Source organism: Dermochelys coriacea, chromosome 25, assembly GCF_009764565.3.
Source record: "Dermochelys coriacea isolate rDerCor1 chromosome 25, rDerCor1.pri.v4, whole genome shotgun sequence".
Taxonomy (NCBI): Eukaryota; Metazoa; Chordata; order Testudines; family Dermochelyidae; genus Dermochelys; species Dermochelys coriacea.
In genome coordinates, this window is record NC_050092.1 from 14403979 (window position 1) to 14426763 (window position 22785).

General features: G+C 39.3%; 1 protein-coding gene across 2 annotated transcripts in view; it reads right to left on the reverse strand.

Moving 5' to 3' along the window:
* Positions 1-43: 43 nt before the first annotated feature.
* Positions 44-22785, reverse strand: part of UPF1 (UPF1 RNA helicase and ATPase) — a 28605-nt gene continuing 5863 nt past the window's right edge. The window contains exons 2-24 of one of the 2 annotated variants that reach the window (XM_038383625.2): positions 20755-20897; positions 19434-19523; positions 18273-18440; positions 17170-17350; positions 16061-16222; positions 15161-15245; positions 14866-14964; positions 14231-14339; positions 12974-13133; positions 12704-12822; positions 12177-12341; positions 11592-11706; positions 11316-11459; positions 10357-10570; positions 10023-10140; positions 7989-8145; positions 7124-7266; positions 5603-5777; positions 4478-4559; positions 3927-4088; positions 3301-3518; positions 2642-2764; positions 44-2522 (exon numbers count right to left, since the gene is read on the reverse strand). In XM_038383625.2, the coding sequence (XP_038239553.1) occupies positions 2645-2764; positions 3301-3518; positions 3927-4088; positions 4478-4559; positions 5603-5777; positions 7124-7266; positions 7989-8145; positions 10023-10140; positions 10357-10570; positions 11316-11459; positions 11592-11706; positions 12177-12341; positions 12704-12822; positions 12974-13133; positions 14231-14339; positions 14866-14964; positions 15161-15245; positions 16061-16222; positions 17170-17350; positions 18273-18440; positions 19434-19523; positions 20755-20897 (3129 nt within the window). In that variant the 3' untranslated portion in view covers positions 44-2522; positions 2642-2644. Of the gene's footprint in view, positions 2523-2641; positions 2765-3300; positions 3519-3926; positions 4089-4477; positions 4560-5602; positions 5778-7123; positions 7267-7988; positions 8146-10022; positions 10141-10356; positions 10571-11315; positions 11460-11591; positions 11707-12176; positions 12342-12703; positions 12823-12973; positions 13134-14230; positions 14349-14865; positions 14965-15160; positions 15246-16060; positions 16223-17169; positions 17351-18272; positions 18441-19433; positions 19524-20754; positions 20898-22785 lie in introns of both variants that reach the window. The other variant, XM_038383623.2, reaches the window with a different exon arrangement.

A 22785-nucleotide genomic window follows, 5' to 3' on the forward strand; every position in this document is an offset into this window, starting at 1 on the left:
TTTTTTAAAGGTCCAAAATGATTACTGAAATATAGGCCCCAGCTTGAATGCAAGAGCTCTTTATTAATTTTTTTATTGATGACAAACAGGTTTAAAACATACAGACAAAATCAAAAAAGATTAACAGTGCTAGCACTGATGTCTGTGGGATTTATAAAACTCAGAGTAACTGCTACAAAGGAAAAAAACAGCACAAAGCAGAGGCAAGCATTCCAACCAGTGAAATAAAGGGGTTGGGGGAAGGGGGAGAAGGGGTTACACATCACTCAATGGATTGCATTGCACAAAGAGTTACAGCTTAAACCTATCTCAAATCTCTATGCAACTACGCAGCCTACCCAGAAGGAAAAAAACGTAAAATGTTAATAAATAAAATAGTCCCTCTTACATGAAGGAAGGTGGCCTGTGTCTCCATTCTTTGCACATTATAGAAGTCTAAACTCTGGAGGCTTTTTATGAAACAAGAATGGTTGTTTTGTTTCAGGAAGGTTTCTAATTTTTTTTTTTTTTTTTTTTTTTTGCAGTTTATGAACAATTCACTGCAGGACTAAAAGTGAATTTAGAACATCTGTTCTAAATTTCATGTGTACACTACCTACAAAACCCTGTAGGTATACTACACTATGGGGGCGGTGGGGGGGAGGAGACATGGAAAGCTACAGCAAATACAAGTTATGAAAGCAGATTGATAATCTACAGAAAGGACAGAGTAATGCAAGTGGGTGTTTCCAAATTACAAGAGGTGGGTTTTGTTATTTATTCTAAGTACATTCATTGAGAGGGTTGTTTTCTGTTGGTTTTTTTTTTAGTTCCTCAAAAAAAGACTAGAAACACTTGGAGCCCTTTGATTATAAAGCTAACTTAATTTGTAAACTTTAAAAAACATCTAGTTTAGTAATTAATTCACACACTACTGATTTTTAGCCAATTAGGAGGTAGAGGTTATTCTAATTTAGAGATCTGATAAAAATGGGTTAGTAGGAATTTAAGTTCTCTGTGCTGTTTCTAAAAAGGTTTAGACAAATAAAATGCTCCCAGTGTTCCCACTTGACTTGTTTAGGACACGGGTACAACTTAGAAATTGGATGGCTTTTTTATGTGCTGTTTTCAGTTTGACTTCCAACTACTTCTCAAGTCAGCACTGATGCCACAGCCATGTTCACTAGCCAAAAAGCAGTCTCCGGGGTTGTTTTTAACTTCAACACCTGAATCATTCAGCTATCTGCATTAAATCACTAAAGAAGAAGCCACACAAAAGCCTAATCCATTGTCTCTAATTATACCCATCTATCAGAGGCCACCTTCCAACTGCCTGCTTTTTCCATTTATTTTTTTCCAACCTGCTTCAATATCATTGTAGAGTCTTTACTTCAAAACCAATATAATCCCCAGTTTCCACTACTTCCTCCCAACATCAGTGGGAGTGAATAAAGCAGGCCTCCTAGCGTCTTTTCCTCCAGGGCCGAAGGGCACAGGAACCCATCCCCTTTTAAGCGCACAGTTCATCTTACAGAAAGGCTTGTTTTCACAGAGTAGAGTCCAGACAGTAGCCAATTAAAGCATACAGAAAACACTTCGAAACCCTCCTCCTGCTTGAGCATGCAAGCTCCTTTCACTCCTAACTGCTATCCATTGTAGGAAGAAGAGGCTGATTGCTGCAACTTTAAATCACACTGAAAGTTCTCAAGGTTGGTGCTCTAATTTAGATTTTTTTTGTTTTTGCTTATTTTACTTTTTTTTTTGGTAAGCTTCTCAGAACAAGGATCTCCCAGGTCCACTACTAAGAATTCAGAGACACTTCTAAAAATTCAGTGCTCCTTTGAAAGAATCTCTTTAAAACCACCTTGTCACGAAATACCAGTTCAGAATGTGGGCGACATGATGACACTAGAATTTCAGAGCCAGTTTTGGACAACAAAACCTGCATCTCAGCGTTGTACAGTCACCATGTTCTGGCTGGTTTTCTGCTTGGCTTACTGTCACTTTTCAGCAGGATCTTTCCTCTTTAGATACTCTGTTTTTAAAACGTCAACAGTTACTGCTAAAATATAGTACCTTTTCAAATGAGAACAACTCTGAGATGAGGGTTTTCCTCTCCCCTCCTGCTCTGAAAAGTGATGCCCTGCTCGCAAAGAGAAGTATGGAATGAAGTGAAACCTGCTTAAGGCCCTTCTCTCAAGCTTCGTTGACTGGGGGAGCAGGGACTGAGCTGACCACTCATTCTTTCAGGGCGAGTTGCCTTCCCAGTGAGGCGCCAGCCAGTCCTTTGGTGCTCTCTCTCCTCTCCGGTCAGTCTCCTTGTCTCAGTGAGCTAGCAGTGGGCTCTCACGCGCGCTCCTTTCTCTCTCCTCTCCGTTGGTTGGTTTCTTTCTTTCTTTCTCTTTCTCCTGTTGCTCTCACACAGTGGTGCTTCAGTTTTAGCAGTGGAAAACAGGTATCCATTTTATTTTATTTTTTTTATTACCCAGAATAAAATGCTGATGGAACTAAGCTCCACACAAGCTTAGCTCTTCTTCCTCAACCTAAAAAAAGGAAAGAACAACAGAATTCACATTAACTATTTGCCCCTGTGCACTAGAGGTTGCTTTTAGGAACTTAAGTCATGAGAGTAAAGAAACAGAACTGAATCTAAGTGCCTTACACTCTAATACTGTGACAGTCCTGTCACTCCACCATGTTGATATGCACGTTCACCCTGGTAAGTAGAGTCCTGCGACAGCGCCACATCAATCTGAGATTTAAACTCATCCCCAAGGTAACTGTCCTGAAATGAGAGAGTTTTTCTGTTAGGCACCCAAACCTTTTGTAGCATTAGGGTCTCGAGAGCGTATGCTGCATTAAACAGCAAATGGGGTTGTGGCTGCCATATAACAATTTTTCCTTCAGACTAACTGTCCCCTAAATCAACCCCTTTGCCAATGAATTTCTACAGTGATTTACGCTGTCTAGTTGCAAGTATTACTGAAATGCCCAGTATTTGCAATAACTGTTCTAAGTTACTGGAATACGTTCCTCTTTAGGAATAGGTCTGATTTCAGGTTAGGGCCTATGGTAAAAAGAAATTACCATGTACAAATGAAGGGCAACATCTATGTGCCTGAATGCATGTGCAACACAGAGCTTAATGCATGTACCTCAAGGGGAAATATCCTTATATTCAGACTGAATGTGTGGGGGAATGGCAATGTACTCCCAGATACTACCGGATACACCCCGCCCCCTCTTCCACACATGACACATGGCCAAAAAAATCCACTTTGTAGCCTAGGGAGTTTTTAGGTAGGATCATTACACTCTTACCTGTGATAATTCTGGCTGGGAGAGTCCTGGCTGGCTCATCTGTGATGGCTGACTCATGGAGATATAACCCTGAGTCAGTGGACCCTGGGAGAATGGCTGGGACACCACATCTTGGCTTGCTTGACTGTTTGGAAGGTTTGACTGGCTAGTTCCAGGAATCCCAAAACGATTTTTCTGGCGCCCACCACGACCAGTCTTTCCTTTAGGTGTCCCACGTCCTGAAAAAGTTAACCCCCGCCAAAGGAGTGAAGATATTTTATATATGTAACGATTTTACTTTGTTTCTAGTCAAATGTATACTGGTGGCTTAGCAAACTACATATTATACTTATTCAGGTAGCAACTATCTATGAATCTAAAGGTTTAGAGACAGTATACTGTTCGACCCTGATGGGATAATCAGAAGCTTTATATCATGTCCACTAATTCTTACAGCTGAGGAAGGCTAGACAATTTCCTCTGAAACCATCAACACTGCTGCAAGTTTAGCCACAAGTGTTACCAGAAGCCATTGTAAAACACTCCCTCCACCTGGGCCTCAAAATGCCCCTTCCATAGTGTCGCTGGGAGGGAGAGCCAAAGGTAATGAAAATGATATTTTTGGTCTGTATTTAATGATTACATACCTGCAGCCGGTCCATTAGCCTGCCCAAAATATCCTGGTGGTGGCATTGGTGGCATCACAAGGTTGAAAGGGATAGGAATGTTCATAGCAGTGACATGGCTGGGTCCAGCACTAATCATCCCAATCTGATCATGTGTTTGGAAGTACACGTTCGATGGGCGGCCTAGAAAAATGTAACAGCTCAATGTTATCTCCTCTCTGGATTTTTTGTACTGTCAAAGCATTCCGCAGAGCAACCTACAGATCAGCAACAGTCAAATCGTTAAGTCAGGGTTTAGTCAAGTTAAGAAATAGTTTACACTAAAGGTTAATTTGGGATTTCTGAAATACCATGTTTGTACGGTGGTCCATGCCACCGTTAGATTTAGAAATCAGAGTTTTCATTGTAAAATTTTGCCCAAAGCAGTTTAGTTTGTACACGGTGAGAAGCCTTTCTTTAATTGGAAGCTTTCAAGAGAAATCCTAGTTCAGCATCAAAAAGTAAAAAGCCCACTTGATGACTACATAATTGGAAAAGTCAATAAGGGAGTTCAACTCCCACAGCTCCCTTACCTTGACTGCTCCGGTCATAGACAGATCCTGGAATAATAGCTTCACGTGCATCATACATGGCAGTAGTCATGAAACGGGCACCCTAAAAATGTTACATGAAGTTAGACAATAAATCCTTAGATTTAGAACCAATGTTGCGAACTGAAAAGCATTGCAACTTTACTCTAAAGTTCTTCAGGGTAGGGATTGTGTTGGTTCTACCCGTCGAAGTATCAAATACATTTCAGCTTTAGATATATGCATGAAAGACATCCAAATCTGCCATTTAAATCAGTCATTTATTTCCCGTTATTATTTTAAGTGTTTTTCAATTTAAAATGGGCTGGAGTTTCATGAGACTGACTCCATTTTACAGTTCTTATCACACAGTTCTCCTTCGCTCTGTCCTCAGGGTATCATCAGAACCCAATGACAAGAGTTATTTGTATTTACTACCACTGATCCATATTTATCTGAACATAGTAGGACAAAAGCACTTTTAAGCTTAATAAGTTTAGTCATATCCAGGAAATCCGACATTCTTACAGAATGCTTACTCTCAAAAACTACTGCCTACATTTAAAACCCTAAACAAGAAAGATGAGGTAGGTTACTACAAAAAGGCTTCTCATCCAATTGGGCTGTCCCTAGAAGCAGATCTAAGGAGGCAACCTGCTTGGTGACATCCCACAAGCTAAGAAAAAATCCACAGAAAAAACAGATAGTTGCTAGGACTGAGCAAGTGAGGGAATGAGCAAGCTCCCTTCCCCCACTGCTCTGCCTCTGGATCCCAGGGCAGCTTTCACCTTCCCTCATCTCACATAGGGCTCAGCTTCACACCATAGGAAGTGGGGCTTCAAGATGCTATAGAACGAGCCCTGCAGTATCCTGAAGTAGTGCTGCCCCTGAAAAAGCACTGTTCAGGCAAGGGAGAGCAGGATATTCACTACCATCTCCCACAAAAGTCAGCCCCACCACCATCTGTTTCTCACTAGGACCAAAATCCCACCAATCCCCTCCGGCCACAACCTTGAGATAAAGTGGGTCACAGGAAAATCTGACCATTTTACAGTCATGTTTCCCTTTCTCCCATATACATTTAAAAAAAAAAAAAAAAAAGAGACTAGTGTATTTGTAGTAACTTACTGGGTTGATGGTATTGACAAGTTTACGGGGCTTGCTGAACTGCATAAGGCTTTCTCGGAGATTGTTTAGTGGTCCCTCTACGAGTACCTTCTGCTCCTTGTAGTAGTTCAGCAAGTGATTCCAAAGTGGTTGTTTAGACAGAGCTTTTGGGTTCCCAACAATAATTACTCCATATCTATGGAATAGTATATGGTCATGTCAGATAAGTCAGAAGTCAACCGTAAAGCTTATTTTTAAGAAATTCTACATTAACCAAATTAACATGACATGACAAAATGCAGAATAAGATGTAGTAAGTTGCTCAAGTCGAGATATATTTTCCCTCTACATGGCTGTAGCTCCCACTATCCTTATATGTATGAACTGCAAAGAGAATATAGTCCCAGCTCAAACTAAGGCCTCAAGTTCATAGGCACACATCTGAGTGGCAGTTGAGTAGGAGGTTGTGTTAGTTTTATACCCTGCTTCCAGCTTTTCCCAAATCAGTGGAGGTCACAGAATCTTGCTAGTGGTTGTTTCGTGCATACCACTCCCAAAAGATTGCCCTACAGGCCTAACAGATTACTTCTGCCTACAGCAGGAATTGTCACGGAGAAAAAGAAGAGAAGGAGCATGTGGGACTACCCAATGTTTAAATATGCTGCTTTTGCTGTGCTAGTGAACATCTGTGCCTGCACTTAAACACTTACAGTCTTAAATAAGGCCTCTAAAGGCTATGGTTTGGAAGAGGACAATGGAAGTGGATGCAGCCTCAGAGTAACTAGCTCCTTTCATTAGATGCCTTGAATTGCAAAGTCCATTAAGGTAAAGCCAAGAGACATTGATCCTGTGGCCAATATTTATCACAAAAAGACTATTATGCCATACAGTCATTTAAGAAAGATTGCTGCAGTGATCTCATTATACTGGTAATGGTATGCTATATTGACTAGTTTAGCAAACAAACCTACTGTGTACTTCAACCAGATTAGTTTAACCAAAAAAACCCTTTTAAAGTAAACCTGTGGGCATCAGTGAAACTGACAAAGCATCTATTTCACACTTCCCCACCTCTCAAGTGCCCCCCATGAGGCAGAGGCAAACTCTAGACTCATTTACAGGAGAGAAGAACCCAGAGAAACAGTTGTTGAGAGAGAGAAGCAGAGCAGTCGAGACATCCCAGCTTCTGCTGACTGTTGGAAAATGGGGAGAAAATGAATGACATGGAACTCCCTTTCTGCTCCAGCAAACGGATGTGAGGAGGAAGGGGCATGCCTGTTTCAAGGTCAGACTCCTCCACAAATTGTCATTTTCTGACAATCTGTAGTCACTAGAATGTTAAAGCTGTATGACCAATGTCGTTTCAGTTGGTATGAGTGTGTTTCTAGAGATGCGGGAATCATTTTAACGTTCCTGTCAGCTTACTCAGATGGTTCTGTTCATCTTATGTTTCCAAAAACAGCATAATTTTTGTTGGGCAAGAGCTCATGTAAGTAATAAAAGTCTGCTACATCCATGCAGAGTATTATAATCATACTGCACCTTGCTCTGGTGAGAGCCACATTAAGACGTCTGGGATCATTTAAAAATCCAATTCCTTGGTGCTCATTGGCTCTTACACAAGAAAGGATAATAAAGTCCTTCTCTCGTCCTTGGAAAGCATCAACACTTGCAATTTCCACCTCCTGCAAAGGAGAACCACCATGTAAACCGTGTCCCATTCGAAGCCCAGAGCAAGGAAGAAAACTGTGCTAAGGATCATTATTATAAAGCATTTTGGTCCAACATCTCTAACCAACCCCATCATTTTGCAAACAATGTTGTTCTTGTGACATTAGTGGAATGATCAGATCAACTAATGACTAAAAGCAGTTTCACTGAGGGAGAAAAAAGCATTCTTGGTTTTAGAACAAATAACTAACTTATATATCAGTGCTTTAGGGCTATGCTATAATTCACTAGGCATACTAACATCTGTACCAGAAAAATAAATTAGCCCCGCTGCTGCCAGACTGCCCTTTGGATTCCCCACTATTCTGAAGCACTGCTATTTTAAACAGCACTAACCAGTGTTGCAGCTCTCAAGCTATCATACTGGAAAATCTGGATAACTGGCAGACAAATTAGATTTGCTCCTGCCAGGAATATTCCACTAGCCTATTTCCATCAAGGTCTTCCTTCAGTGGAGGATATATTCACAAAATGTTTTCAGCATTACAAAAAAGAGCTTCTATTAAGTATACAACTTTGGTCTTGTTTGCAGCAAAGACCCAAGAGTATAATAGTCAGTATAATACAGTCATTGGGGTCTTTTAAAGTAAGCTGAAACTGGAATTTCAAAATAACTTGAAAGTGAAAAGAAGCCCAGAAATAAAGTCTACTGTGAAACCGTACAAAGACTCCATACCTGATAGAGTTTTGTATGCAAGGAACCGCTGAACTGCATATACTGCACCAGGTAAGAGCGCTGACCCTCATAGGGAGTAATAATGCCAATCTGATCAGGTTTGGCACCCGCTTTCAGTAACTTTGTAGTTATCTTCTCCACATTAGCAGCTTCCGTCCTAGGAAGAGAGGTTTTTTGTTTTATTTTTTAAAGTCACTAAACTAGATATATTGCAGAAGTAAGTTAAATAAATAAATAAAAAGAAAAGGAGTACTTGTGGCACCTTAAAGACTAACAAATTTGAGCATAAGCTTTCGTGAGCTACAGCTCACTTCATCCAATGAATAAATTTGCTAGTCTCTAAGGTGCCACAAGTACTCCTTTTCTTTTTGCGAATATAGACTAACACGGCTGCTACTCTGAAACCTGTCATTAAATAAATAAAAGTTTAACTTGCTAAATACTTCTTGCAAGTTATTGGGATCTATAAAAAAACATCAAGGCTTAATGCTGCATTAGCCTTTTGTATGAAGGCTATTTTGAGTGGAAAGTATTTTCTTATGCTTGCATTACTCAACCAGTTTGACTGATTCAAATCAAGCTTTGCAGAGGAGACCATACATGGAAAGAAGGTGTGTTTTTTTTTTTTTAACTAAATTTCCTTTGAGCTAAAACTATCTGCACTTGAAAAGGGAAGAAGTTAAAATGGAAACTGGACTCTCCTCTTACATATGGTATTCCTTACCCAGCAAAGCTAAATACTTAGATGCCTTGGAATGACAAGTTGAAGTCCGTCTTCATCCTTCCAAAGCAGAGAATCTGTATATCTTACAGTTTATTGTGCAAATGTATTTTGGAGGAGATCTTAAAAACAGATCCTGTCTGCTGTATGGACAGTAAAGATCCCATGGGAATTTATTCATTTTTTAACATTGCACAGTTCTAAACTAAACTTTGCTTTCTGCCCGCTGTTGTATCATTCATGTGCAAGTTGGTTTCCTTCTGTGCTGCATTTCAGCAGTGATGGATAATATATTGTGATGAAAGGCACTGTGAGAGAAACTGTATTAATACCATGGGAGTGAAGCGGTGACAAGCACCCCCAATAGTTGCACAAACGTAGACGTAAACTTCCTGGGAGAGGTTTTAAAGGAGCAGGAGGGAGAGAGAGAGAGAGAAGTGGAAGGAGGAGGAGGGGAGAAGTGCCAGATTAAAGATATCCTTTTCCACTATATATGTTTATTCTTTGCACTCTTTGACCTATGTTACCACACTGACAGTTCCAAGAGAAACCTTTTTTCTTTAGAAGGTAGTGTATATTGGACCCCAATGCTTCCATATAGCAGCTGACTGGAATTTGCTGCAGCAGTAATCAATTCACACTACACAGATCTGTGTTTGATGTTGGCTTGCTTTTGAAAGTGAGAACATGTATCCACAGCGTTACATAGCACACAAGTAAACTTAAATGGATACACAATTATTTCAATCTCTGGTGTTAGCAGGACCACGAATCCTTCTCTCCTACTGATTTAAAACAGTATTTTGGAGTTCAAATATCTGGACTAGGACAATATTGTGCAACTATTCAAGTGTGCTGGCCTAAGGGACAAATAGCACTTATGGTTATAGAAATTAATCTCTCATCTAAATGAGATGGAACTCTAACTTAGATGCCTAGGTTCGTTTATACATCTAAGAACTTGTTTGTGCCCCCCTCCTCCATCATCACAGTATCCAAGCACCTCCCAAATATGAATTTCACAACAAAAGAGCCCTGTGATAGGAGAATTTTTCATTTTACAGATAGGGAACTGAGGCACAGAGATTAAGTGATTTGCCCATGGGTCACAGTCTGTGCCCGAGCTAGAAACTGAACCCCCGTCTCTTGAGTCCCTCTCCAGTGCCTTAGACATAAGGTCATTCATCATCCTTCCTACGAATATTAGGGGAATCAATTAAGGCTCTAAATGTGAAGGCAAGATGGGAAATGGGACTTAGTCACTACTGAAAATTTTCCCCACTTATATAACATTAGCATTGAATTTTATTTACCTGTTTAAGTAAGAGGTGCCTGAACTGGCAATTTCTTCTTGACCCTGTGTCACATAGAAAAACATTGGCTTATCTGGCTGGGGCCATTGGAAATCAAATCCCTTTTTCACACGGTCCGCTGAGGAGGAAAAAATATAAGCCAGAACATTCACAACACTCCTTTAGTGTCACACACCTTAAATGCACCAAGAAACTATTAAATTAGCTGCAGTCCACAGTCAATGCCCCCATTTCAACAAATACGGTTAAGACATTCTATATTAATGAATCCCTTGTTCTGATTCTCTGTGGATTGAATGCAAGTCAATTTTGTACTGTGCCAATTGTATTTTACCTGCAGTAACACCATTCTGGAGTGACCCCTCATAAAAGATGTTGGATGGAAAAGCACTAAGTGCAGGGTGCATACGATACTGCACTTGCAGGCGAATTGGACGGATACCCAGCACCACAAGCCTCTCAAAAAGGGACTGAGACAGGCCTGCCTTTGCAGCTTTTTTACACATCACAACAGGACCAAGCTGGCAGTGATCACCTACAAGGATCAGCTGTTAAAAAAAAAAAAAGAAAAGAAAAGGAAAAAAAAAACATTCAACATTGACTACATAGTATAGACACCTTAAGCTCTCACGCAGATTTCCTAGCTGATGCAATGCTAGAACAGACTGATTTCAAGTCAGACAATGTATAGCATGTTACTCTAAAATTATCAGCAAGAATGCTGATGAGTTTCAAATATGCTTTATATCCACAGGTTTCAGAGTAGCAGCCGTGTTAGTCTGTATTCGCAAAAAGAAAAGGAGTACTGGTGGCACCTTAGAGACTAACAAATTTATTAGAGCATAAGCTTTCGTGAGCTACAGCTCACTTCATCGGATGCATCCGATGAAGTGAGCTGTAGCTCACGAAAGCTTATGCTCTAATAAATTTGTTAGTCTCTAAGGTGCCACCAGTACTCCTTTTCTTTTTGCTTTATATCCAGTAATGAATAGCAGACCTTGTAGCCCCTTAGAGTTATCCAGAGGTGAAGTCTCCAGTCAGACCTTAACATGTCAAGCACACCGAAACAATGATTGCACTTTGGAAAGAGGACAATTTTATTGCTGTCACATAAAACAAAAGTTGTTTGGACGGGCAGTAGGGAATTGTCTATCCAGAAAGTGGGGAGTTTTCACTTCCACAGGAGCATGTACAGGGAAAACGGCAACAATCATTTTCTGTGCATTATAAGTAGCGAATAGATATCTGTATCTGCTTATGAGTTCCATTATTTTTCAGAGCAACCCTTCATACCTGTTTGGCTCCCAGAACAACTGGCACCATACATTCTGGTTCAGTAGCCTGTGTGCTTTCATCAATTAAAATGGAACGAAACTGCATTTTTGCAAGTCTTGGGTCACCTGCTCCCACACATGTGCAGCAAATAACATCTGCATTCTGATAAACAGACAAAAACATGCATTTCAGCACCTGCACCCTCAGCACTGTTTTTAACATTTACTTATCTAACCTTCACTAGTCTGCAAAAAAAAAAAATGACAAGTCCTAACAGAGAAAAGGAACCTGTACCATAAGTAATTCACGCTCTGCTGTTCGTTTCAGAGCACGATAGCGTTTCTCATCAGCAGATGACAATTCTCCAGTTTCATCTTTCAGCTGCTGCAGTTTCTGGAGCTCAGGCATACTACACAGCAAAGGAATTTGAAATCAAAACAATCATATTTTCTTCTTAAAATTCAAGTATAAAACTCCTGATATTCGGGGTTCTAGGGCTCCCTTGAGCAGAATGGCAGTTGTGCAGTGGACTTTTTTTTGTGTGGCAGTCAGAATATCAGGGTTGGAAGGGACCTCATGAGGTCATTTAGTCCAACCCCTTGCTCAAAGCAGGACCAATCCCCAATATTTGCCCCAGATCCCTTAATGGCCCCCCCTCAAGGATTGAACTCACAACCCTGGGTTTAGCAGGCCAATGCTCATACCACTGAGCTATCCCTCCCCCACCCCAGTCCACAAGGGACAACTGAATTTACATTATTTATTAAGTCATGGCTTATCCCTATCACTGCATTATATCGAATGAATTTTGCCATTCTCACGTAGATAACCTACTGCAACAACAAGCATCCAAGCCATTTTTCTTGGACAACTTCTTACCTATCCATGTTTCTGATCTGGTTGTGCAATGCCAGGAAAGATACAGGAGAATCAATTGCCTCGCGGCTTTTAGCACATAGACGAACGACTTTTAGTCCTGTCTGATGGATCTTCTCAGTGAGCTGATCCACAGCTATGTTACTTGGGGCACAAACTAACACAGGCCTTAAAAATTAAACAGAAGGAAAAAAAGTCAACTCAAGTGATGAGGAATTCTAAAACTTTCCTAGAGGAAAAAAAAGCTAATCCAGACAAGATCAGAATCATCCAAAAGCTGAATATATCCTAAAGTTATTCACATATGTTTTTCAAATTCAGCACTTTGAAAGTTTTTCCAGGAGTGGCACACTTCTGGAAGAAATGTTCCAACTGTAGCAAGACAGCATTGTATTTTAAGTATATATTTTAAGTATATACTTTAATAGCTGTAGAATATAATTTCTATTTATCAATACAGAGTAAGTGCTTAAAGCATCACACAGCTTCAACATATATAAAATATTCAGTTATCAGTTAAAATTTCTTACCCATTGCCCTGCCTAGCTAAATGGTAGACAATAGTGGCTGATGTCACAGTTTTTCCTGTACCCGGGGGACCTTGGATAAGGCTCAGAGGACGCTGCAAGACAGTCTTTACTGCATAAACCTGAAAAAAGTTTTGCTATTTTAGCATATCATTTGTACTTAAAGTAGGTAAGCATAGTTAGGTTATTATACATTTTTTTCATTCAAGTCTATAATCCTTGTATGTAAATCCTTTATGAAATTATGGCTGACAAGAGAAAAGATAGGATTACCTGAGAATGGTTGAGGTCAGGAAGTCCTTGTGCTGTAAAACGCTTTGGCAGCTGGCATTTAATAATCACATCTTCTACCTCATGACCTAACAGTTTGTGGTAGATGTAGCCAGAAACTGAAGTTTCATCCACGGCAAATGTTTTTAAAGCACTCTGCATTCTGCAAGTGAAAACACAGATCACAAAACATGAACTGAATGTATTTATCCACAAACTTCTGTAACGTGGAGGTTAATTAGGTGCAAGACGAACTAAAAAACCCATTAGCTTAATAAGCAGGTTGGGGAGGAGACAAAACACTTTCAGCCTGGCAAACAGAGTTAGCCTTCTGTCATTCTGCTAGCAAACACTGAGCTCCCTATGTTATTATGCAAGTGAACCATTGTGTGTTTCCAAAGAAGGAAAAACTCCAAGGAAGGCAAACACCACTACAGATAGTTAAGATTACTTTCCAGGCGCCCCCAGGGTTTGAGGAAGAGTTGTGTTAAACAGGTTTCTTTCATAGCAGCCACACATGGCTCACAGAACTCTGTAAATAAAAGTCTGAAGACTTTACTGTCCCAATGACTACTAAAAGATTGCAGTTCAGATTTCATTGCCATTTTCAGCTGTTAAGGTTTTAGAGACAAAGCTGGATATTTATATGCTACTGAACTGTTACATGATTTCACTGCAAAGTGACGGTGTGTTTTTAGAACAAATAGGCTAGCCAAAAGAAACCCAAGGTACATACTCAGGTTGCTAAACTGCACTAAAGCCGGTGACACCACATCTTCACTATTTTACCAGTGCTAGCTAGATTAAAGCTAGCATGGGTATGCCTATTCATGCTACAAGCACACCTTCACTTACAGTGAAGACATATCCAAAATTGACTGAAGCTCTAGAGAATAACCAGAAAAGATGAAATTTGAGAAAAGGTTTGTCTCCCCTTTCTTTTATGTTAATAATATTCATGATACAAATCAATGTGCATTCAGAATGAGGTACATAAATGAGGAGTTCAGTGATGTTTGAGATCAGATCAAGTTCTAAACAGAATACAGAGAAAGAAAATAGTTCTCTCTGAAGCAAAGGATGCTCCCAATTTTGGTATGTGCACCTCATTTTCTCTTTGGAAGTGAACTTCATGAAACAGATACAGAAGCACTTCCTCCCAGTAAAAATTCAAACTGAATTTCGGGAAAAAGTGTTTTGATTCTGTCAAACACCTGACTAACTCTAAACTGTTTTCTGAATGCCAGTAAGTTTACATACCTGTCAAATGAAGTGGACTTCCACACAAAATCCACTTGGAAGTTATGAGTAACCTCCACAGGTGCTCCAACACTGCTCCTCAGCTCAATAGCTATCTCATCACCATAATCTGAAGAGCCTTGTTAAGTAGTAATTTATCTTATAAGTTTGGAATTTATTTTTCCACTTTAAAAATATTGGAAGTGGAAATATAAGCAGATCCCTAGGCATCAGCTGGACAGTGATTAAAGCAGTTTAACAGTTAATTTCCTTTCTTCCTCTTTTCCTGTCTCCTGTGGGCAGATCATCTCAGGTACTTCTGTGGACCCCCATTATTGTAGTGTCTGAGCACTTCAAAGTTTAATGTATTTATCCTCACAACCCTCCTGTGAGGTAGGGCTGTGCTATTACCCCATTGTACAGATGGGGAATTGAGGCACACAGAAACTAAGCGACCTGCCCAAGGTAACAAGTACTTTACATGCACGAGTGAAAATTAATTTGGGCTGAAAGCAACATAAACCTCCATTTTCCTCTGAAGAACTGCCTCAATCCCACTATCCTATCTCTGAGATCAAACTGATGAACTACTCAAGTCACAGTGCAGCTGTGTCAGTGAAATGATCTGCATCTCTGGAAAAAAAAGTAAAGGATACTATCAGGAACTTTAATAACATGACCAATTCCTTTCCACAAAGGGGCCAGGTCTCCTTTATATCTCAGGCAGATTTCGTCTCCCTGCATAAGACGCATATCTAAACAGAAGAACATTCAAGCAGTTATTTTTGAAGTCCGTACTGGTAAATCAACCCTCCAACAAAAACAAAAGTAACAAAACTGTTCTATATCCCAAGACAGACCATCAGACTGTATGCAATTTTATTGTTACTAACTGGTTACAACACACCTAGCTCAAAACAATCTCAGAAGATAGAACTTAGACATCATTACCTGAGTCAGTCTTTGGCAAAGTGAAGTAAGCAATTCTCTTCTTGTTCAAGCCCAGGTCCCATCTCACCGTGATGTTATCTTGGGTCTAAGTTGTAAAGAAAAGGCATCTTTTACTTTCTAAAAGAATTGTACCAGAGATGTTTCTTGACTATCCTCCTTTTCTGTAATGCTCAGAACAGCCAAATATTTACAAACACTTAGAGAGTTTATACCATTTGCATAACAACTGTATTTCTACAAAACTGAATTACTTACCAGCAACTGGCACCATTGAGGTACTGAGCCATCATCTCCAATTTCTTTACTGTTTCTTCAAGAATGCTGCTTTTGGCCCCAAAGATGTTGAATTCCAGGCACTGTACATAAGCGTGTGCGCTAATCACATATGCCAGGTGTTTATGTGCCCCCATACGACACCCTAAGTTCCGCTGGGAGCCCATCTGAGAAATCCAAAACTGGCAGATAGGCAGATAGGCAAGTGTGGTTCCATGGAGGAGGTGACCCAACAGAATGCCAATGAAACTGGCAAACTCTCAAAGTTGGGATGTCCTCCACAGAATCACATTCTCTAAAGACTAAGGAGATTCCCTCTCAAAGAAGGAAGGAGAGACTAAGGATTCAGACATGTTTCAAAACCCAGTAGCACCACTGTTGCTTTCTGTCACCCACCCCACCCCCCGCCTCCAATCTCTTTAAATTCTGTGTGATCATTTTCCATCTACCTCCTACGGTACAAATAATGATAATGGTGACAGTTGCTACTGTAGTAAAGAGCCTTACATTTATTTCACTTAAATCTTCTCTTTTCTATTGTTAGGAGCCAGGTGTTTCATGTTATCAATTTGAACTGCTTAAGTATAACTAAATAATAAGCATCTTTCAATGTTTCAATCACACTACCTGGGACTCCTTGAGTTTCTTGTCATAATCTGCTTCAAGCTTGACTAGAGGTCCAAAAATATTTTGGTACTGATAAGCATCCTCATATCTAAGTAAGACATGCTGCGGTTCTTCATCAACACCAGGTTTTTCCAAGTCTTCCAGGGTTGCAGATGGATTTTCCTAGAATTGAGAAACAGTACATTAAGTTCTAAGGCATGAGATCCAGAATGTCAAGTTGACCAGACTTTCGTTGTCAAAGCTGAGATAAGAATAGTAAACAGTACAGGGATAGTAAAGTAGATTTTAAAAACTGTTTCAGACTAAAAATTCAGTCCTCTAAAAAGTGACTAAACACAGCATCACAGGGTTTCTTATTTACCATCAATCTGACCTCTGATCAGCTTTGGGTTTTTTTGTTTGTTTTTTAAACTGTTATCCCCACAAGCTTGGACCTGGACATGAAAGTTAAGTTGTGTTCTCTGGGGCAGACACCACTATCAATAATAAATGACCTAAGGCAAAATTCTAGCCTCAATTAAAACTGTGAAAATTCATTGAAGTTGCTCTCCCTTAGCTGGGTTGTCTCTGAACTGCTATTAGAAGTAAAAGTTTGTCACCGAAGTTAGATAAGACTGAATACCAAGAGTAGATTGGCATCTCCTTACTCAGATATTTGTATATAATCATTGCTTAGAGTAGAACTGAACTTTAATCTAACGTGTTAATACAGGTAAGGAAATTTGGTTTTACAAATACAGTTTAAACTGGCAGTGTCCTTTCAATGTTAAATGATCAAGTGTGTTGGAATTTTGTGATCTACTCAAAAATGCAGAATGCTATCAAAAATTCAGAACCCAAAGCATTATCCACTATTAACCAAACAATCTTTTCTTCCATCTGATTAGTAATCTCCCAAACCTTCACTCTCATGAACTGCTATCCTATGTCCAGTTTGTCAAGACTTGGATGGTAAAGTCGGTGTGGGGAACATGTCTGCATGAATGTAAAATGCGGTGTAAACCTATGGCATAATACAAATGGTTAATAAGGAGGTCTCTTCCATCATGGTTAAATACATAGAATGTTTAATATTTGGCTACACATTCCTAATTTAGAGTGGCACATACCTTCCAGAGTTCTTCCAGTTTGTTAATTTGTTGAGCTGTAATCTGACGTGCTCTCAACTGCTCCTGTTCAGAAGGAATCTTTACCAGCCAGGAAAGGAAACAGCGGTCTTGGATAAGAGGTTGCCACTGTGAGCTGTCCCAATTAATATCCTTTAAACTGCTCTGACTGGCACACGGTTGCCTGCACAATCAAGATATTGATAATGAATTTATTAAATTAGACAAGTGTTAAAACAAGTTTACCCTTGTGAAGTTATACTTTTGAAGTCAAATCTTTCAATATTTTCAAAAATTAAATTGGACCAAGAGTCCACTATGATTAGGTGCTGCACTTGCCACTATGAGATCATGGAGATGAGCGCTCTCAAAATATTCATGAATGATCCTGCATCACTTTGACAATCCTAGCATCTAAGGTAGCAAGTTCCTAAGAGTGTGCCTCTGATTCCGTTACTGTTCATTAGGATGGCATACAGAACAGAGACAGGATTATTTCTAATATGCCATTACATAATTAAAGAGAATAGACGCTTACCATAGAAATGAATCTTCTACTGCTAGATAAATGGCAAGCTATAGCATTTATCAGATATAGTAGAGACCATGATTTCATGACTATGTTCAATTAGAGGACCATTTTCAATTTAATATAAGATTACTCTGTTCTTGAACAGCTGTAATCTTATGGGCTGAGAGAAGTCTTGTCAGTCTGAACCACAGTACACCACTCTAGTTAGAGGTTAATGTGTCAGCTTCTAACTAGAAGTGTTACTTTGATATATCTGACATAAAATTATTCAAAAGTTTAATGTGTTTAATGAAAGGAAAGACTCACCGCCTGAGACTCCCTTCATAAAACTAGGATGATTTCCCAGAATAGAAAATGTATTTATTCCAGTATGCCTTGAAAAATGTTATTTAATACATGAAGCCTAAGCAGTCACCCACAAAGTGCCTGATGACAGCTCAGAATGCAAGAAATATTTTTGGTATTATGTGAAAAACAGGAATTATTGCCCTTTAGAAATACATGTGGCTATCCCATCAAATTCTACTCTGTTTTAGCCTTTATTTGAACTCCCCCCAAAAAGAGATTCTCTCACCTGCATAGTAATACAACTACCGAGTCAGCCTTAGCCGGAATGAAGCCAAGGAGGAACACATTACGACATCCACAATTATAACACTCCAAGACAGTCTCTCCCAAAGGGCCATCTTTGTGAAGAGTCACCTCTTTACACTTTGCTCTCACGAGATGATTTACAATGTGGCTGAAACCAGAACACACACAACTTCGTATGCACTTAATGCAGAAAACAATTCTGGCCACTAGACTCCGTTTTAATCCTAATTTAAAACAATAGAACAGATCAGATGGCACTAAACGCAAAGAATGTCTGTTACAAATACTTGCTATTTTTGCCAACAGAAGAAGTTAACCACCAGCACTTCACTCAGCTGATGAGAAGGTGCTGTTCGAGGGTTTGGTCTACACTAGGATTTCATGTCAGTATAACTATGTTGCTGAGGGGTGTGGAAAATCCACACGCCAGAGTGACATAATTATACTGACCTAACCCCCGGTGAAAACAGTGCTATGTCGACAGGCAAGCTTCTCCCATTGACATAGCTACCGCCTCTCAGGGAGGTGGAGTACCTACATTGAAAGGAGAACTTCTCCCTGTGTAGGCAGGGTGTTCCCTAAGCGCTGCAGCTACTCCACTGCAGAGCTGTAAATGTAGACAAGCCCTTGGACAGATGGGAAGGAATGACTTGGCTCCCAGGGAGAACACGCATTTTTAAAAAAAAAAAAAAATTAGTAGTAATTAAGTGAGGGGCTTCCTTACAGATCAACTGCAGGGCAAGAGCAGCAATTATGGATGCTGCTGAGCATCAGCAGGGGAGAGGAAACAAAGTTCATGCGGTAGACAAATGACCAAAAAAAACTATGGCTAGCTTCACTCAGACAACTCTCCTAAGTCACTGACTTTGAGGAGGTGATAGTTTCCTTGGTATGTGCTGGTGATAATGGGAAGATTGGGTGGGGAAGGAAGCTAAAAGTTCACATGCAGATCCACAGGGCAAATTTCTTTTAAAAAAAGGTTAACTGTGCATGTTAAAAACCTCAAGTGGATGTTTAAAAGCCAACCTTCTTTTGGAGTCAACAATCACATGAGAAAATGAAGTAGGCTGCATCAGAAACTTAATTTGTTTTCTCTACAAACAGAATTTATTATTGCCACTTCTGCCATTTAGTCACTTACCTGCCAGATGTATTTCCACGCCCATTACAGAACCACTTCTTGCTGGTATTGCAATAAACCACACAAGCTGGGTCATGGATACCACAGTAACTAAAATCAAAGAGGGAAAAGTAAAAATAATCAGATAACTATTTATGGGAATGTACAATTAAAAACGCACAGACCATTCACTGTACTATAGACATAAGCTGAAATTGGCAACTAGGTGGCACTAGGGAAATGGTGTGAGACAGGTTAAACTATTATTCCATACTCTTAATTTTCATTTTGACAGAATCTTTGCAATGCTCTGCAATTCAGCCTTTAAACCACCAAGTCAGCCTCAGACACTTCCATTCAAGTTGCACTAACTAAATTCTCATTTTGAGGTCAAACATCTCTCAGTTTTAATTGAGACAAATATTTTAGCAGCTGAATTTATATGAACGGGTTCTTTGCCTCATGTATTATGTATATAGTGCCTTGCCAGAGGGCACTATTCCTTGTTATGATACTGTGTTACAATATGCAGAAACTGCAGTGGACTAGTACTGTTCGTATTTAGGTTAAGCTATGTACCTGCTGCTTGTATGCTAACTCAGCATTTGTGTATTTACGACACAGGACTCTAGACTTGGTCACTTCTGCTGAGTACCTCCCCATCCAAGGCCTTCAGAACATTTTACAACCATTAAATTAGTCTTCAACACCCCTGAAAGTTGGGTAAATATCCCCACTTTACAGATAAACAACTTTACTTAATCTGTCAATTTCCCAAAGATTACAAATCAACAGCAGAGTTAGGATTAAAGCTAAAATCCTATTTCCATTCCTGTGTTTAACCAATGGACGGCTGCTTCATTTAAAGTCAGAAAGAAGGTTATTTATGTTGGGTAAGAAGGAACTGCTTCACTAAAAGGTGTACAAAATGGCTCTCAAACTTATTAATTTTTAAGTTTGGCTACAGTGAAACAGGATATATTTACATCTTACATATTTACACCAATTCCAATGTCCTTTTGATATTTATTGGGTATGCAATGTCGTTAAGATATATACAATTTTCATTGTGATTACTTAAGCCTAATTGACAGGTTTCAGAGTAGCAGCCGTGTTAGTCTGTATTGTCAAAAAGAAAAGGAGTACTTGTGGCACCTTAGAGACTACCAAATTTATTTGAGCATAAGCTTTCGTGAGCTACAGCTCACTTCATGAAGTGAGCTGTAGCTCACGAAAGCTTATGCTCAAATAAATTTGTTAGTCTCTAAGGTGCCACAAGTACTCCTTTTCTTTTTAAGCCTAATTGAGGCTCCCTCTGAAGTTCATGCAGATCTCAGACTACCTGCAAGCGTGCACAGGAAGATCCTTGGTGTAATAGGTATCTTCTTCATCTTCTTCAAAGTTTAATTCTGCAAGCAGTTGGCTGGTTTTAGCTACATTATCATCCACTGCACCATTCTGGAGGATCCCGTCAGGACCATTAACCTAAAAAAGAAATTTGATGGAAGTTACATAGTCAATGCCCCAATTATAAACTATACCCCATGCCAGAAAGACTGGGGTTGGGGCACTAATTTACTTCACAAGTTCTTACGATAATGTAACAAGTTTTTGAAAGGGTCTAATGTGGAGAGAAAAGTAGTTGTAAGAAAGGATAATACTGAAGTATACAGTGGTAACAAAACAAATATTGACTGATATGAGTCTATATGTGAGATGCTAGAACAATCCAATAAAATAAATATGGAAAGTTTAAGAATATAGATGGGCTGCTGTTCTGCCCATAGTCAGAATTTAAACAAATCACAAATTATGCTCAATTATATAGGTGTCAAATATGTTTTTTTCATCCCCCATACGTTCCTAAGGATATTTACCTGAAGATAGGATCTTTATTTATCTAGGTCCTTCCCCACCTCCCACCCCCAATATCTATTTCTGCTGTTCCTGGTCCACAAGGCCAGAATCTTTTGTTTAGCACATCAAAATTATTGATTCCATTACAGGAGGACATCAACGAGTAAATGAACTCAAACAAAAATAACCTGTTTTTGTAAGCTTAGTTAAAAAATGAGAGAAGTACAGAAAACAGATTTAAACAAAAATGGTTTCTAGGCAGATCATCATTCAGTGCTCTCCTTGAGTGTGTCTGATGCTCTTTAACAAAAAGTACCTAATGCACAAATGAAGTAATATTAGCTATACAACATACTGCATCACAAAATACTGTGCCTTTTAGAACGTTTGAAAATTACTATATATAAGACAAGACTTTTTCAAGCTTGTTTTAGCTTTTTCATGATTTTTCCAATTCAAAACTCAAATAATGGCTTTTTATCACTACAAAAAAATCCAAGACAAACTATGCAAGACTCAGTCTGAACAGAGGGCCTGTCTGCCAAATTTCAGAGAAACATGATTTCAAAGATCCAGAACAACAAAGCCTGTACAACAAGAGTGATTGCTCTACACCTTCACTAATGGAGCACTATTCACCACTACCATGCAGTTCTGCAACACTGACTCAGGATGTGCATGAGCAAAGTTAATGCTCCAAATCTCAATCTTATGCATGTTAGACAAAATATATTTCTATTATGCTTATGTCACATTAGCTCCTCAGACACTGGAGATAAGCACAAAGAAAATGCATGCAATAAAATGATCACACTTTCAGGGATATTTAGAATGCAGTAGCTGAATTACCACTTCTCCCAGCATCTCTGTAGTGCTTCAGGTTTGGGTGCTTCTGTTACTAGTAATGAAGATCATCAAGAAAAGAATCTGACCCAGTATATAAGATTAAAGCAGCCATTGCCACACAGAGTTAGTTATAGGTGCTCTAGTTTAATTCCAGTGTTAATTATAACATTTAGAAAGCAGATAAATAATTAGATTGTCAGACACTCGTGCAAACTGGCTCAGCTAATATATTGGTGTCAAAAGAAACAAAACTAGGATGCATGTCCCAAAAAGTTTTGTCCACCCCGCCCACATATCTGACTTATCATCTTGTAAGAAAGATCACACTACAGGCAAGCAAGGAACAACATAAAGAGGAATATTGCTTAATCCCAAATCCACCTTCAGGCATGAAGTCTGGGAAAACACACACCACAATCTGAGCATATTGATTAGCACAGGCTTAATCAACATAACATTTTGGAGCAGTGGTATTGGCTAAAGTTACTCCACAGAAGAAAGACTTTCTCAAGGGACATATGATATAATTAAATTCTTCTATGGGGATTAGGTTAATTAGATTTGATCAGGCAAATGAATGTCAAGTATTTCCCTCTGAATGTCATAGTAAAGGGAAGTTTAATGCTTAAGATTTGGTCAGTGTGAGGCCCACAGTTTGGATACTAATTTA